We start from the raw sequence: 17,921 nt of genomic DNA on the forward strand, positions 1-17,921 counted from the left end.
ACCAAGATGTTAGGTCTATTTATAAGAACTATGTACCAATAATTTTTTTTCACAGTTTTTCTATATAATGTTACCAAGGTTGGTTGTAGAACAGATATTGAAACTAAAGTGTGGCACTTTTTTATTGAAGAGATGTTTGTATTACTACTATTTCCTGTGAGGTGAGACACCAGCCTGGAATCACATAACACTAAGAAAGCTGCTGCGTGGTGTATACAAAACTCCAAATGGATTTGACTACTGTTGTTGTTGTTTTTCTCTGTTTCTTCTTTTTCAAATAATTTTATCTGAGCAAAGACTCTCAATCCCTCAAAAGAATGTTAGAAAACACACGAGAGTGGATAGATCAGTGGGCACCTAGAGACTCTGCCAACAGATACATGAGACATTATATTGTCACTCAATCAAGTAGCAAGAGAATCAGTTCCTAAAGAAATCATTCTAGCTTTTTATTTCCTATTTCCCACATTCCAGTGGCAAATATTTCCCACTCCCCGCTTTTCCAAATATGACCCATGAGATCAAATTTCCGAAGGAAAATTACTTTAAGACAAACATATTGCATAGTTACCTTAAGCTTCAATGTGCAGCACATTTAAATATGGCTTATAGTTCTTGAGCATGTGTTTTCCTAACGTCTCTAAAACAAAAGCTTAAAATCTCTCAACGTTTTAAACCTTGACTGTAAACTATAATTAATTAGTTTCATGTCTAATATGTTTAAATGTACCATTAAAAAAAATAAGATTTTACTATGTATATAACTGTATGTATTAATGTAAAACAGACCCATCTTTTTTAAAATCATTATAATTAACATGAGCATTTAGTTTGACTAAGCAGATTGCCGTTCAACACAAGCAGATGATATGAACTAGGTTTCAGCAAATTTAAACAAATCAGAGCATGTTTTATATAATGATAAAATTATGGATTTGCAACTCACAGCCTAATTTTAAAGTCTATACAATAAAAGTAGTGGCCCTAGCCAGTTTGGCTCAGTGGATAAAGCGTCAGCCTGCGGACTGAAAGGTCCTGGGTTCAATTCCGGTCGAGGGCACATGTCCGGGTTGCAGGCTTGAATCCCAGTAGCGCGTGTGCAGGAGGCAGCTGATCAATGATTCTCTATCATCATTAATATTTCTATCCCTCTCCCTTCCTCTCTAAAATCAATAACAATATGTTTTTAAACAAACAAACAAACAAACAAATAAATAAATGTATGTAGTGGATGTGCCATTGTTTTGTAGTGTCCAAAGAAAAAAAGATTTTATTTTCATTTATAAGAAGAAAAATAACTTGAAAGTATTATTTACTGATGGCTAAGGCTGTACTAATGGATATATATTGATCCAAGCAGCTAACATAGCAATAAAATTTAATTCTGTAGAATTGGGGTCTTGTATGCTTTTAAATTCATCTTTTCAAAACTTTGTGGTTCCTTATACTACTATGGAATAAAATACCCACTGTTAGCTGGGGTGGGGGGAGGGGGAGAAACCAAGGCACTAATATTATCTAAGAAATGGTAAGGGAGCAAACACAATTGTACATACAATATACAGATATGCATACACATGCATACATACAATGAAAAGATATACCAAAATTCTTAAAAAACAAAAACCTTATATTTAAGAAGAAGGGAATACAGTAGAGGGAATAGGAAGAGAAGCTAGCCTTATTTGAATAGTGTTTATATTTACTTTTTACCTTGAAACTTTGTATTTTACATAATTATTATGCAAAAGCACAGCTTTAAAAAAATAAATTCCTGCCTAGCCAGCATGGCTCAGTGGTTGAGCATCGACCTATGAACCAGGAGGTCATGGTTGGATTCCCAGTCAGGGCACATGCCCGGGGTTGTGGGCTCAATCCCCTGTGGGGCGTGCAGGAGGCAGCCAAGCAATGATTCTCTCTCATCATTGATGTTTCTCTCTCTCTCTCTCCCTCTCCCTTCCCCTCTGAAGTAATAAATAAATAAATAATAAATTATTAATTATTAATGATCTAAAGCAAAACTAAATTGATTTGTTATATTGAGTTAGTGACATAAAAACACTAATAGGAACTATGTCAAGTAGCTTTAAAATACAGTAATCTGTCTACATATCCTCATTGGCCGGCATATAAGAACAACAACAAAAATCTTGAACTGCATTCAGTGATGTTTTTAGAGATATGACTGATGAGGTTAAATAAAAGGCATGTACTCCTGAATTTAAAGTGGAATTATGTCTAAGAATTCATCATGTTTTTCTTTTTTTTTCTTTTTAATCCTCACCTGAGGATATGTATAACAAAGAGAAAGAGAGAGGAGAGAAGCATCACTGTGAGAGAGAAACATCAATCAGGTGCCCTGACTGGCATTGAATCCAAAACATAGGTATGTGCTCTGACCAGGAGTCAGACCAGCACCTTTTTTTAGTGAAGGGAGCGATGCTCCAACCAACTGAGCCACCCAGCCAGGGCATGTTTTTCTTCTTTAAACAAAACATTTTTCTTATTTTTTTCTACTCTAAGGCCTAAAAATAATGACCAATCAGTAGCAATGAACATCCATAGCAAAGTGATTTTGGTTTCTGATGACCATCTCCCACAGGAAGGAATCACAGCTTGTTGAAGAAACGGCTGCTTCCAAGTCTAGGGCAGGAAAGTTTCAAGAAGAGCCTGGATATAACTTGTGCTACCAGGTAACACAGAAGTCATCATCCACCACTGACGGCATATTAAAAGGGCCGACCTGAGGAGGTGCCCACAGGCCAGAGATAGGACAGTTTGAACATCAACATGTAATGAATTGACACACATCAAATAAGTTTTATATCATGAGTGTAGTTGGTAGTCAAAAAAAATTCTCATAACATTTGGAGAATACTGGAACACCAACTCTTTCTTTTTAAAAACTAGCAATTAATGGAAAGACTCAAGCATTTATCCAGACATTTTATACAAAATGTAACAAGGTAGGCAAAGAATTGATGCAGGAACATTATAAGAAATCCAACATATAAAGAAGGAAAGAGAGTTAGGAAAATACCATGTTGTAACCTCTTAACCTCTCTAGGCAATGAGTATAGTGACTGCTGCCCCTTTCATTCACTGTAATTAACAGAATGTGGTAGAAGTGGCACTATAACTTCCAAGGTCAGAAGAAGACTTGCAGTTAAGCCTTGGTCTCTTGGTACACTCATATCGGGGTAAGCCAGCTACGACATAAAAAGTCTTGACTACGTAAAAGTCCAGCCTGGCCGTGTAGAAAAGCCCCAGTGAGACAGATGAGGAGCCCCCAAGCTGTTCCAGCCTTCTCAGCCCAGAAGCTAGACATTTAAGAAAAACTCCAGCCTCAGCTGCCATCTTACTGCAAATATAGAGGGATCTGAGTGAGAAACCCAGCCGAGCCCATCCATCCTCAGAACTGAGAGTACACTGGCATTTGAAGCCACTAAGTTTGGGTGGCTTAAGCAGCAACAGATTAATGGAACAAGCTTAACTACCAGTGACCAAGAAATATAGCAAACTGGTAAATAAAACCATAAGGAAACAAAGGAAGGCATGGAAAACCTATTAGGTAAAAGGAATGAATTGATATATATGAACCTTAAATAAGATTTTGTTTGTTTTACAGGTTGATTTTTATTTTTATTTTTTTTAATCAGGACTAAGGTTAGAAGACTACAGGGAACATATGTACATGACCTGATATTAAAAAATTATTATCAAACATCTTAGGTGTGGTTGTATTTTAAAGAACAAATGTCCTTTAAAGATACAAACTAAAATATTCATGGATGAAATATCTGGGGGCAGTAGGAAGTAGATAGGAGTATAGATGAAGGTAAACCATGAGATTTCGTGTTGAAATGGGAAGTTCATTTCATTAATCTCATTACATTTGCAGTTTTTTGTTAAAGTACATGACAGACTTCAAGAAGCCATAATGTTATAATCCATACCTTGTAAAAACTCTTTCTTTTTAGCCAAGAAAAAAAAAATTACTTTCACATCCCCACATATCCAAAATACTGATCCAAATATTCAGCTATGATACCCTTCTCCTTTAAAACAGGGATCATAATATCTCATTCCAGCCTACATACTGAGCAGGGTCAACTAACATAATTTATGGAGGAAAAATGGTTTGAAAACTATACACTACTCTACAAATGTAAAACATTGTTGGTAGTGGGGACCACGTGTTTGGCACAAGATTTGGCATCCATGCAGTGAACTCTCTCAGAACCCGAAAGCTCAGAACTCTGTCCTTACTGCATTTGGCCCTAATGCCAGGCACAATGTCTGAAAAATAGTAGGAGCTCCATAAATACTAGTATATATTTTGGGTGAGTGAGTAAACTGGGGAGAATGGGTAATACAAGAGCAATTGCCTTTGATCCTACATCTTTTCAAAAAGGGTCAACTAGCAACAGTGAGAAGTAGATAACTTACATAAATACACCAGAACTACATACTCAAACAACTTCTATGCATAAAAACCCTTCTATTGGTGAATTTAGCACTGTTTTTAAGCCTTTATATACAGAGCATAATATGGATGACTACTATCTCAGTATCCTACACCTGATCAAATCTACTTTTTAGTGCTTTTCATTTTCTTTAATAGAACTAATTATAAGAGAATGAAAGCCTGGTATTTAATACATACTAGTCAAATGAGCAATAAACAATTGTATACTTTCCTAGGGGCTATTTTGCTCTGTCTCATCATCAGGAAGCTAAACCATATGTTAGATGTTAGCCTGGGTGGACACAAATGTGTCCTATTTATTCAAGGTTTCCTTTGAAGCCACAATTTATAAGTTTTGTTTCTTAGGGGTACATGTCAAACTTCATTTAGCATTAGTTGGTATCCAGATAGATTGAATAGCAAAAAGGCAACATTCGGGGGCAAAAAAAAAAAAATGCCTGCTATATGAGCAATAATGTCAGTTTCATTTATGTAACTCACAGAAAACAAGTGAAGAAATACAATGGAAAATTGATAGTAGGAACTCAAGATAAAAATTACACATTTAATATATGTGTAAAACTGCAGATGGGCAAGGAGAACTATTAAAATAAATGTGTTTTAAATCAGTGTCTAAGAGGTGGAAATTTTTAGAGTAAGTTCTTTTAGAATGTGTGTTTTCTAACTCTTAAATTTCAAAGATTATATATTTACGTGGAACATGTTTATCTGCACAACATGTTCCTTTTTCCTAAGAATGTTTTACGAATTATCTGGGGAAAGCTGCAAATTTTAAATGTATAAAGGGACATTAGTGGAACTGATGCTTCCCTTTGGAACATTTTCATGAAAAGAAGAATTTTATATACTGTAGATTACCCATAAAATTGACCCCAATAAAACAATTAATATCTGAATAATGTTCTATAATGTTATTTTACACTTATTAAGTCATCTAAACCTCAAAACACCCTATGAGTTAGGTATTATAAAAACTTAAAGTCAGCCCTAACCAGTTTGGCTCAGTGGATAGAGCGTCGGCCTGCGGACTCAAGGGTCCCGGGTTCGATTCCGGTCAAGGGCATGTACCTTGGTTGCGGGCACACACCCAGTAGGGAGTGTGCAGGAGGCAACTGATCAATGTTTCTCTCTCATCGATGTTTCTAACTCTCTATTCCTCTCCCTTCCTCTCTGTAAAAAATCAATAAAATATATTTTTAAAAAAAAAAACACACAAAAAAAAACTTAAAAGTCATAAATGTGGAATGTGGGGCTGAAAACTCAATAAAGTTTGTAAACCTAAGGCGTCTGTTTCCATATTATTATTTCAACTGCACTACAATACTGTGGAAAGCAGTTCTCAAGTATGATTGTGATACAATTGTGAGACAAGTTTTTGTGGCATTTTCAACATTCTTTTTCTAAGACTCTTCTGTGTTGTTCACTTCAGCTTTATTCATTCACTTTCAATGCTGTGTTTTACTCCATATTATGACTACACTATAAGATATTTATTCATTTGTCTCTTAGTAGATGTTTGAATTATTCCTCTTTTGAAATTATACCCAGTGCTGCAATGAACTTTTCTGTACTTATCTCCTGGTGGACACTTTGTAAGCTTTTCTGGGGCATAAACTTAGTAGGAGAATTACTGAATCACAAGGTATCATATGCATGCTCAACTTTACTACGAGGGCCTAATTGTTTTCCAAAGTGTTTATATCAACTTATATGACTGATCACATTATACTTTTACAAAGTTTAAAAATAAAACTAAACAACAATTCTTAAATATTTACCTAAGATAAAAATGAAGACTCTGTGTGTGTGTGTGTTATAGTCTTTTGTATGTATCAATATCTATGCAAATTTAAACCTCAGTATGTGCAATAATAAGGATCTGAAAAGGAGCCTGGAAAACTGTTGGCAAATAGAAGTTTACATTTTAAAATAAATTTATTATATCTTTACTTTAGGATGGAAATAAAAACAATAAGTAAGTCTTAATCTATCATGCCATATTTTGATAATTTTGAGGTTCCCAAGATAGTAAACCCTCTTAGTCAATAGATTTTGGGTTTGTTTTTTCCTAGACACCTCCATCAAAGTCCCTAGAAATTGGACCTTGAGAAATGAAGAAAGGGATTTGGTAATGTTTACTCTTCTAGAGGAATTTTTCTTCTCACTGAATACATCTATCTTGATAAGAGTAAAATTAGTCAGTTACCAAAACATAACATGATGACAAATTACCAACCCAGTGGTTCAAAAAAGAAAAATTAAGTCGAGTGTTACAACAGTATAGTAAATGTCAACATATAACCTCAATATGGATGTTTATTTATAAACACATGTCTGTATTATTATGTGTGTATATATATTCCTGTACTTATATGTTATAGACATTTGAACCATATATAACAGGATTTTAATTTATCTTATATATATATATATATATACATATATATATGTGTGTATATATATATATATATATATATATATATATATATATATATATATTATCAGAGAGGAAGGGAGAGGGAAAGAGAGAAACATAAATGATGAGAATCATTGATCGGCTGCCCCCTGCACACCCCCTCCCTACTGGGGACTACTGGGGATCGGGCCCACAACCCCGGCATGTGCCCTGACCAGGAATCAAACCATGACCTCCTGAACTACTGAGTCACACAGGCTGGGCTATAAAAGGGCATTTATATGGAATTTGATAGAAATAGATCTAAGTAGGAATTCTGATATTGATAGAAGTAGATCTAAGTAGAAATTCTAATATCTTCTTCTTAAAAGCAGTGGATGGTCTTGTGCACCCATGAGGCTCACTCACACCGCCTTAGAGGTCACGATACACTTATAAGAACTGCAATAAGAAGCAGGTAGCCAAACTTGCATAATAGCACTGATATTTTGTTTGTAAATCCACATCATTCAGTTACTTATTCAACCTATTTCTATTCCTCTGAAGAAATTAATGTGTCTGTCATATGCAAAGTAGATGACACCCAATTAGTTCAACAATGCTGTTTGCATATAATGTAAATGAGGATTAAAGGCACCATCTTTAGATTTGACTTATGTTCCAGGATTTCAACAACAAAAAAACAATAAGACCAAAAAATATCACCTTTCTGTTATTGGATAATTAATTTTTTAAAGCTTTCAAAGCAGATAAAATCAGCACCTTAAAAGACTTGTCTTTAACCCGGGCTTTCTTTATTCGAGTGTACAATTGCAGGTGCATGCCTAGAGGAGCAATAGTTTGTTCCTAACAAAAGAGTCTGAATGCCACAATATGCCTCTTGCCAGAGGCATCGTTCCCCAAAGCACACAGCTAACTGCATCTCCTGCTGTACCTGTAACAATTTAATTGTATAAGTCAGCCTAGTCAAGCATCTCCAGCCCATGACTGGGAGACATGAAATTCATTGTCATTATTGTCCCTGTCATTTTGGATCATTATATCCTGCTGCAGAATTTTCCTCACTTCAGTGCATCCCTACCTCCAGGAGCCAGGGATTATAGCTGAGGTTGGGGCGGGGGCAGGACCATGAACTACATTTACCTCAGGGGAGCCAGAGATTAAATTAGCTTTGCTCTCTCGCCAGCAGAATTCATCTATTTGTATGCTGTGAGTTTTACGTTGGAATAAAAATGAATATTCTAACAAAACCTAGGTTTTAATTCCCCCTTTAAAACATGGATATAACCAACTTTTATTTACATTAGGAAAGCTAATGCAATTTTTTGTAGGTTGCTGTTTTCATATGTGCACAAGGAATACTTGAGGGCATTATCAGGTAGGAAATAACAGACAATTCTCTGTGTCCATGACTGGACTCTCAAAAGAAAAAAATTAAAGCTGTATTTTTGTTCTCCAGTTGTATCTTAGAAAACCCTAATGGAGAAATTTAATGGTTTTAAGTATTTCATGATTCTTAGTTATATCTCACTTTTTGTGCACTGAATCGGATGACTGGAGTCCAAGAGGAATGGCATCAAAGATCTCCTCTGGGAACAGGAAGATAGAAGTTGACAGAGGAAGACAAAATAAAGCGCTGAGGAAACCTGCTTCCTCTCCACAGCTGGTTCACTTAATCTCACAGCCGGACCAGTCACCCACGCCTGTCAGGCCTTCAACACTTCTCGCTGACTTAGGAGAGTTGGATCAGTCACATACTCTCTATCTGGTGAACCCCTGACCAGTGGTCACGGCCATGGCCGGGGTCAGCTGATAGCTCTTTGGTAGGAGATGGCAAAGAGCAGATAGGAAATACTCGGACATGTCTCAGTCAAAAATCCAGTGAGCTGACTGTGTTTTCTCTAACAGAATATAAGAAGAAAATACAAGCTTGTATGTCACTTCGTATTCCAACTTTCATTTCATATGGATTTTACTGAGAAATCTGACATTTACTTTGTCTGCACTGAAAAAAAAAAAAAAAGGAAAAGGTAGCTATTCCTCTATATGTGTGAGTTTGTTTTCAGCAGTTAAGAACAAAACATGGCAATGGATCATACCTTTGCTGAGCACAGCCACTATAATTACTACATTTTTAAAAATATGGAATTACTTTTATGACCTTTTGAACTTGTGAGGAGGGAATATATTTGGCCTTAATCATATGCAATGGCCATCCCTATTTATTTAGGATGAAATGCCTTTATGAGTAATTAAGAAAATTTTTTTTACCTTTGTACATTTCATACTTCAGAGGGAACATCTTCAGCTCAACATCTCAGTATGGAAGGAACCTTAGACTGTTTCAGCCATCAGTCCAAGTGAATGGCAATGTTTTCTAGTCTGTGTCACTGTATTTCCACACGCCTACATTTCACTTTTCATTGGTGCTGATGTAGCTGTCTAATGTATCACTAATAAGAGTTTTTCGTTCAGAAAACTTCTGGTAGCATTTAAAAGTTCTTTCAATTACTTGTGCCACTTTTTTTTTTATCATAATCAAGATTCCCCCAAGATGAGAGGTATAAATATTACTTCTGTTCACTTTAAAATGGTAATTTTGTTATGCGACTTTCACCTCAATAAATTATTTTTTAAGTTAAAAAAAAGTTATTTCAAGAAGCTCAAATGCATTTTGAAACCATCTGGGTGACTGTTACTACATTCTCATAATGGTTAGTTATGGAAAAAATTTTTTTTTCTTGTTAAGAAAGGTTTATCTTATAAATAACAATTTTAGACCTTGTTTGCAAAAGTAAATGTTCAGGAAGTTATTTTTTCCTCTGAAATACTTTGGTAACAGGATGCTGATGTTATTTTTTGATCAAGGGGTAAGGCATTCCCTCCTTTCTCTGAGCATATATTTACTGCATTTAATTCCTTTACCTATATGCTTGCTCCCTTTTGTACCTGATTTCCATGTTGACATTTAATTTGCTCATCACCATGTTGGGTAAAACAGGAGTTGTCCTATCTGTGAGCACAGTTGGGAAACCACAGAACTACACTTTGGTTCACATTCTTGTGTTAACTTACTGAACGACTGAACGACTCAGTGACACAGTTGGGCCTATATCATTTCTCAAGAGTGACACAGCTGGGCCTGTATCATTTCTGAACAAGGATTAAAAGAAAATTATTTCAAAGGACCAGAATATAATTATTTTTACCCTTTCTATTCAAGACTTAAGATTTTAAAATAAATTTTCAAATGTCAACATGAAATTATTTTCATAATGATCTTTAAGTTTTTCGATAATCTTTGCTAAACTCAATTTTGCAACCTATAACAAACTGTAAAAGCCAATTCTAAAGTAAAGAAATTTTTGATCCCCTTGATTCTAATAGGGTCATGTGTGTGTGTTTTTTGCGTATGTGACATAGATTTCCCTTTAAGAATCTATAATTCATTCGCCCGGCCATTGTGGCTCAATGGTTGAACCCATGGACCAGGAAGGAGGTCACGTTTCAAATCCCAGTCCCAGCACATGCCTAGGTTTTGGGCTCAATCCCTGGGTGGGGTTGGGGGTGGAGAGGGGGGAGCATGCAGGAGGCAGTCAATTGATGATTCTCTCTCATCATTGATGTTTCTATCTCTCCTTCTCTCTGAAATCAATAAAAACATTTGAAAAAAGAATTTATAATTCATAACAATATTAAAGCCAACATAAGACAAGATGCCACAAAATCAGATATGATATCCACTAAGAATCCTCTTAAGGAGACTCAGATATGCACACATTAAAAACAAAAACAAACAAACAGTAAAAGTAGTTAGCATCCTCACATGAACAAGTCTAGAGGGTCTGTGCAGGAGGGATTAGCAGTAAGAGGCAAAGAATACAATACTTCCACGTCAGGATGAGTAGAATGGACCGTCTTACTCCTCCTGGACCAAACCATCTTCAATGTAATTACGCAGTAAACTACAATGGACTAGCATTAGGGTCTGATGCTGAGAAAGCAAATTCACAGTTAAGGTTGTCCCTAACGTACAGGTTCCATCAAGGGTACCAAAAGTGTAGGTGAGTGCCCCCCACCCTCCGTGGTGTTCACATACTGATGGGCACTGTCAACTGTGAATTTTCTAGCTTTTAATGTTTGTCTAAGACCCTTAACATTTCCCTAATGTTGCTCCTAGGACATTTTCTTGAGTTTGTCCCCATTGCACATACACTTTTTGTATTCCCACATGAAAGCCTAACAGGTAGCCAAGTCGATTCAGAAACCTAACAATGGGGGGAGGTGGGATGGTCTTGAGGATATCCTATAATATGAAGTAACATAAATATCAAAGCCTCCTAAATATATATTTTTTTTCTCACTAAGAGTTTAGATACCTAACATGAAATACAAACATCACATAATGGAGATTTAAAAAACTCACTGAGCTATAGAACCTATTGTGTCACAAAATTTCTAAGACTTTTTGAACATATACAATATCTATATCCAGTTATTTCCTTGTAAATAAACACCTTTGGACTATTTGCTAATTCCACACACCCTTTAAAACTATAAAGAATTTCATAAATGGCTTTTCCTGTTTTACTTTATGTTGTATTGTGGTCCATCTGGAAATATAAGTGGAGAGTTCCTTCAAATAAAAGTATACAAAATTATATTGCTCACACACAAAATGAACATTGAACACATGGCAAATGGATACTAAATAATGTCACTATTAGAAAACATCCAACAACAATAAAATAAGCAATAAAAACAGAGGGGTTGGTTTAATAAATGCAATGTTCATCCACCTTCATCATAAATTATATGTTCAAGAATTGTGTCCTGTGCAAACTACAAACATGTCAATTTCAGCCCAGGGGGCATTTTTCTCTAGGTTTCTAACCCCTTGAAAATAGAGGTTTCATCTAGAAAACCTAACAGATCCTCAGCTCCTTTCAACATTATAATATATTCATAAGGCAAGTAGTCACTGGCAAACATGTAACATATTAAATGACATGAAGGTGGGGCCCAAATTCATAATGAGGGAAAATGGACCAAACCAACCATAAGATACAAAGTAGAAATCCAAGCAGAAAAGAAATATGCAAAATTAAACATATGAAAAGCAAAACACGGAGGTTTTTAACTAGTATTAGAGAAAATGGCGAGTGGGTGTGTCTATCTGTGTGTTCTGTAAGATTCACATTAAAATGAAGAATGCAAAACTATCTCATTAGCAATATACTGTAAGGGTCATGAGTGAGAGTAAAGTATCTTGTAAAACAAAACAAAGAAACACATACCATCATAGTAGACGATTGCTCCTACCAGCCTGTCCTTCTGAAGCATTGGGAAATGCTCAAGGGCTCTCGATTTGCTGAGGATGTAACTGCTTTTCAGGCAATTACTTCCTGCTACCAGGTCGTACAGTTTGATTCCTACCCAGTAGTAAGGTAACTGCCACCACCTACAGCATAAACAGGGGAAAAGGTTTCTTTAGAAACAGTGTATAACATCACCGCATGTCACTATACGTTATTAGATACGTTTCATTTAAGAAAAGCAAAGTATGTCTAGAAGTGGACTGCAAAAGAAACAGAACGGCACCGCTATTTTTGACACCAGCCCAGCTGAACTATGTAAGTGAATGAATCGGTGAGCCTTTCAATGAATCACCTGGAAGGCAATGGCTCTTGACCTCGTTGCATTTTAGAATTCTCTGGAGAGCATCAAAAATAAACACGTGTCTAGAGATTGATTTAGCTAAACTAGGAAGGGGCCCGGGTGACGCTAATGGATCCCCAGGGTGGAGAACCACTGGCTTAAGGTGTCCTAAGCAATCTATGACAAGATGTGGACAATTGTAAAATCTGTTTCTAGGTCCCCCACAACACTCATGGCTAACAAAATTACAGAATCCACTTTTTCATATTACCTGTACTCTAATTTAAGGCAACTTCATGAATAGTTTTAACAATATTAGGAAAACGGGTTTTATAATGTATAATCTGGCACTGTTTTTAGAAGTATTGTTTATTGATTTCAGAGAGGAAGGGAGAGGGAAAGACAGAAACATCAATGATTAGAGAGAATCATTGATAGGCTGCCTCCTGCACGCCCCACACTGAGGATCGAGCCTGCAACCCGGTCATGTGCCCTGACTGGGAACTGAAACAAGACCTCCTGGTGCATAGGTCGATGCTCAAGCACTGAGCCAGGCCTGCCAGGCCATATCTGACACTTCTAAACAAAGTTTGGGTTAATGCACAAATTGAAAATGACCCAGAGTGATTTAGGTTTGGAGTTGGTACATACTAGGCTCAGATTTTGCAGCAGGATACTTTCGGGCTCTGCGTTTTAGTCTTCAAATGGGCCTCTTGTGTTCCTCAAAGCAAATCTATATCCTTCCAGAAACTGCCATAAGAAATTACTAATTATAAATACAGAACACAGCTTCCTTGCCTTCAAGACGTAGCCTTTGGAGGTTGGTCAGTAGGGAGTGATTTAGGAAAAGCCACACTTTTAAATACAACTAAGGAAAGTATTTGAGCATGATTAAAGATTGCGACTAATTAAAACTACATTAAGAAATACAAACTGAGGGAATATTTCCATTAAAACTGTGTTGTTCTCTATTAACCCCAGAGAAGCAAATGTGTATAGATGCTACCAAAATGCTTACTTGTAAACTGGAAGCATTATAGGCAATGGAGCTGATAAATGGGGAGCAATTTCTAGTAGGTTGGCGCGCTCGTGAAGGGCTTCTTTTACCATCCTATACTGAAAAGCAAAACAGAGAAAATTAGTTTGGCAGTAACAGATCATAATATTTTCAAATGGCAAATAGACACCCCACCAACTGATTGATACACACAAACCTCTCTACCTCTGAGCGAGGATAGCTCCCTCCTAATCAAATTTCTAATAATACATCATGCTGTCAACCGGAGAGATTTTTTAGAAACCTTAACTGTATTTGCATAGGAGAAAAACATGCTGTCAGAGCTCCCAGGTGTAAGATATTTTCCTGACTGGAGTTACAAGATTATTATAACAATTTATCTTGCATTCTCTATATTGTCCCTTTTCTCAGTCCCCTGTAATATTTCCCCATGTAAGAGATAACAGATTGTTCAAATGCATGCTAAACATCCCCTTCTGGCCTCCACTAACCCAAGCAGAGATGATGCTTAGGAGTTGCACAGTATTTTATAGAGTATTATAAAAAAGCTTATCTCTCAACTCCTTTGGTCCTTAGACCCCTCTGAAGAACAAGCATTACAAGTATGATACTAATTTTACAAATGAGAATACTGAGGCTCCTAAAAATTGAGTAGTAAACTGGAACACATCCAAAGCCATCTGATTCTAAACCCTGTGCTCTTTTCCTTGCAGCCATCACGATGTCGCAGAGACACCTAAGAAAAGGGGACAGATTCACAAGTGACAATGTCAAGTTAGTGCTGCTATGTTTTTCCCGTACGGAAGACAGATACGGAGTTCGGCTGATTTTTTTTTCTTTTTTTTTTTTAGCCCTCTGGGAAATGTCATCTTCCACACTGCCTTGGCAGTTTTCAAGTGGTGGCAGACTGGACACAATAATGTGTGACATAAGAAAAGCATGACTCAGATCATCTTCCCTTAAGAATATGTCAGCGACAAGATTAACGTATGGCTGCAGTTTCAGTTTAGGGGATCAATTTAATACTCCCCCTGTATTACAGCACAGCTCCCCGAAATTGCTGGGGAAGTAGCAATTTGGTGGCTATTGGCAAACAAACAAACAAAAAGAAAGAAGAAAAAAAGCAATCACCATTGTGAAAAGGCAACACCTCCAAAAGTGATTTTGTAAATCTGCTACTTTGACATGCCTGTGTAGAAAAAGCCCCTGATTGCCCATAAACATAATACCACAGGAAAGAACCGGCACACCTCTTCTGGAAGATATTGCAGCAGACTACACTAAATAGGTATTTCCAACAGGAAGAAATGTTAGGAGCCATTAAAAAAAAACACTGATTTAATTGGGTAGAAAAAAGCATAGTCGCAATTTTTGTTTAACAACCAGCATACACAATTACCTGCTCAATATCCAACTTCATGATAGCCTTCTGAAGATATCTCACACCACCATGGATCAATTTAGTGCTTCTGCTGCTGGTCCCCGATGAGAAATCATCTCTTTCTACAAGGGCTGTTTTTAGTCCTGTGTAACCAGAAAACCAAATTAACTTCTTAAATTACACAATTTGTATGTAATTCATTAAAGGCGCTTCTCCAGGGTAGAGACAATCACAAGAAAAATTACTCTGAACATGGATAAATTTGTATTCCAAGTGCAGTACACTGTCTATATTATAATGAAGAGATTTTAGTCTCTTCCTGGGGGAAAAGTCAAAGCCGAACTAGAAGCATATTAAACGGTGAATGAATCACAACTAGGAAATATTACAGTACAATTTCAGGGCAGTAACAAACTCTGGTGCTTTTAGAGGGTCCAAGGAGAGCCTGCACCCATCTTTACCCAGGAGGCTAACTCAGTCATTTTTACAAGTCCTTCTGGAACTCCCATTCATCCCTCACTACAAGAGGCCAGACCTGTTCCAGCCCCACATCTCCAATCTACTCTAATGCATCATCAGTGAGCCTAGACTAGCCCTCATATGTGCTGGCTCCTGAAATTTTCTAGAATGGTATTATAGAGGCTATAAAATGGGAAAAGAGATCAAAGATATCACAACAGAAGAAGAAGAAAATTAACCCCTGATATTGAGGAGTTCCTGGTCTAATTTAAGACATCCAAGCACAATATTGTGGACTTACAAAGAAAAATACAAGCCAGTACAAATGAACCCAAGAAAGGACAATATTCTTGGTAAAGGTGAGGCTGAGCAAAGAAAGGTCAGTTTCAGAAGTCATCCCCCTCCCCCTTTCTTTGAGGGTTGCAATAAATCTCTTAGAGATTAAGTTAGTTTGGTTTGGTTTTCTTGTAGAGACACCCCTATCTCTCCAGGACTGGGTAGGACCAGCAGTACTGTGAGGCCCATACACTAGTTAGAGATGAAATTCAAAACTTCAAAAGACCCAAAGTATATATCAACACCAAGCCATGAGGAATTTTCATGGCCTGGCATACTCTTGGGGATGAGAGAATGTCATGGAATCCAATTACAATGAGAATATGTAACTGGAGCAGTTTGGGCTCACAAAGCTCATATAAGAGAACTTGTGCATGTATTCAATTCAGAGCCATTCATTACATTTAATACCAAAGGGTCGTTTTTATAACTTTTAACAGTTTAAATATCGTACCCAAATGTCATCATAAAATCAGGCCAATTCCCTTGACTCAAAAGGACAAAATATTTGGAAGCCGTGGAGAGGAAAGAAGAGAACTTTGATTCAAGGGCAAAAACTGCTAATGCTCTAACTAAGGAGCTAAATAACACAGAAATTACAGGTATCATAGACCCAGGTCCCTCTTTTTAAGCATTAATGGCAGAGGAAGATCTGTAAAATTCTCAAGTATGAATACCCTTTCAGAGTTTAGTAAATGTAGTACTGGGCGTATTATAAAAAATAAACTATATCAAATTAGTACTTATGAATATTGAGAGTTTAGTGCCAACTTAGAGCTAAGTGATGATGTCGGAAATGAATTAGGCATGGACTGAGCTGTCAAGTAGCTCCCAGCCCAAAGAGAGGCGCAGAAAGCGCCACCAGGTTTCATAGGTACTACATTTGAAAAGACAGAGGACTCTTACCTTACTCTGGCTTAGCAGGTAAATTCAGGACATAAGCCCCAACGTGTGTAATCAAGATTACATTTGCATTCTCTTACAAATGCACTGTCTTGGTGAGCTATTATCACCTTGCCTTAGTAAGTCCAACATAGGGAGTTTTTCCAGCTCTGAAATAGACTGTGTTTCTTCAGTTGTGATCAGATGTGGGGGGGGGGGGGGGGGGGGTAAGAGGGGGACTTTCAAATGACATTTAAGAGCCAGATTGTGTAATATATACCTCTCTTTCAACCTCAGAACCACAGTCTTGGCATCCAGACGCCCGTACCATGAGAGGCAGGGACATAAGACTGAGAATAGTCAAGCAGCCTCCAAGCCAGTCCCTGGCTCCCCACTTGGGCCTGCCCAAAGGCATCCTGCTGGCTGTGGTAGAGGGCATCGTAGTGACCCATAATCCCCACTTCCTAGTATCTAATCCCTCACCCTGATGTGTGGGCTGGACCTCGTGCCTTGCTTCTAATGAATGGGGCACAGCCAGAACGATGGCACGTGACTTCTGTGTTAAGTTACAAAAGACTGACTTTCCTTGTCCTCTTTACTTGCTCAGAAGAAGCAAGCTCCCATGTTGTGTCAAGGAACCGCAGGACGCCCCAGTCAGCAGGTCATGAGGAATGGAGGCCTCAGGCCAACAACCTGTGAGGCACTGGTCCTGCCAACAGCATATGACTTGCTTGGAAGCACTGCATCCTGTGAGAGGCTCCGAGCCAGAGGCAGGCCAGGGCACACGCAGATGCCTGGCCCACTGAAACTGGGATAATAAATGTGGTTTCAAGCCACTACGTTTTAGGGTAGTTTATTGATGGTGCAATTTCCTCGAAGAACAAGAACGACAGCCAAGGCAGGAATTTTTAAATACCTGGGATGGGTGTTCAAGAAAGGCTGAGTCTACAGAGGAGTGTGTTGCAGAGAGGTGGAGGGAAGGTGGATCACTGGCCAAAATCAGCTTAAGCAACAGAAAGGCAAATGCTTGAAATGGCCCAACTTTTGTAGGAGCCACTTGTCCCTCCTCAGGGACTGGAGTGCAGGATTCAAGGGGCAATGGGAAGGACCCAGAGGGGGGAGAGGTAAAAGGCCTATCACAAAGGGCCTCTTGTCTACTTTGGAGCACTTAGATCCTGTCCTGTGGGCCACTGTCTAACAAGTTAAGTAATATCCAATCTCCTCAAAAGGAAATGCCTCTGAGAACATGGCTGAAAGTCATGGATCAGTTTGAGAAGCAAAT

The 17,921-nt window shown here is 37.6% G+C and overlaps 1 protein-coding gene across 2 annotated transcripts in view; it reads right to left on the bottom strand.

Annotated features, from left to right (window-relative positions):
- GPD2 (glycerol-3-phosphate dehydrogenase 2) overlaps positions 1-17,921 on the bottom strand; it is a 143,869-nt gene that overhangs the window by 52,076 nt on the left and 73,872 nt on the right. For both annotated transcript variants that reach the window (XM_079782932.1, XM_079782931.1), the window contains exons 4-6: positions 14,981-15,105; positions 13,582-13,679; positions 12,203-12,366 (exon numbers count right to left, since the gene is read on the bottom strand). In XM_079782932.1, coding sequence (XP_079639058.1) covers positions 12,203-12,366; positions 13,582-13,679; positions 14,981-15,105 — 387 coding nt within the window. The remainder of the gene's footprint in view (positions 1-12,202; positions 12,367-13,581; positions 13,680-14,980; positions 15,106-17,921) is intronic.

The sequence above is a fragment of the Cnephaeus nilssonii genome (genome assembly GCF_951640355.1).
Source record: "Cnephaeus nilssonii genome assembly, chromosome: 10".
Taxonomy (NCBI): domain Eukaryota; kingdom Metazoa; phylum Chordata; class Mammalia; order Chiroptera; family Vespertilionidae; genus Cnephaeus; species Cnephaeus nilssonii.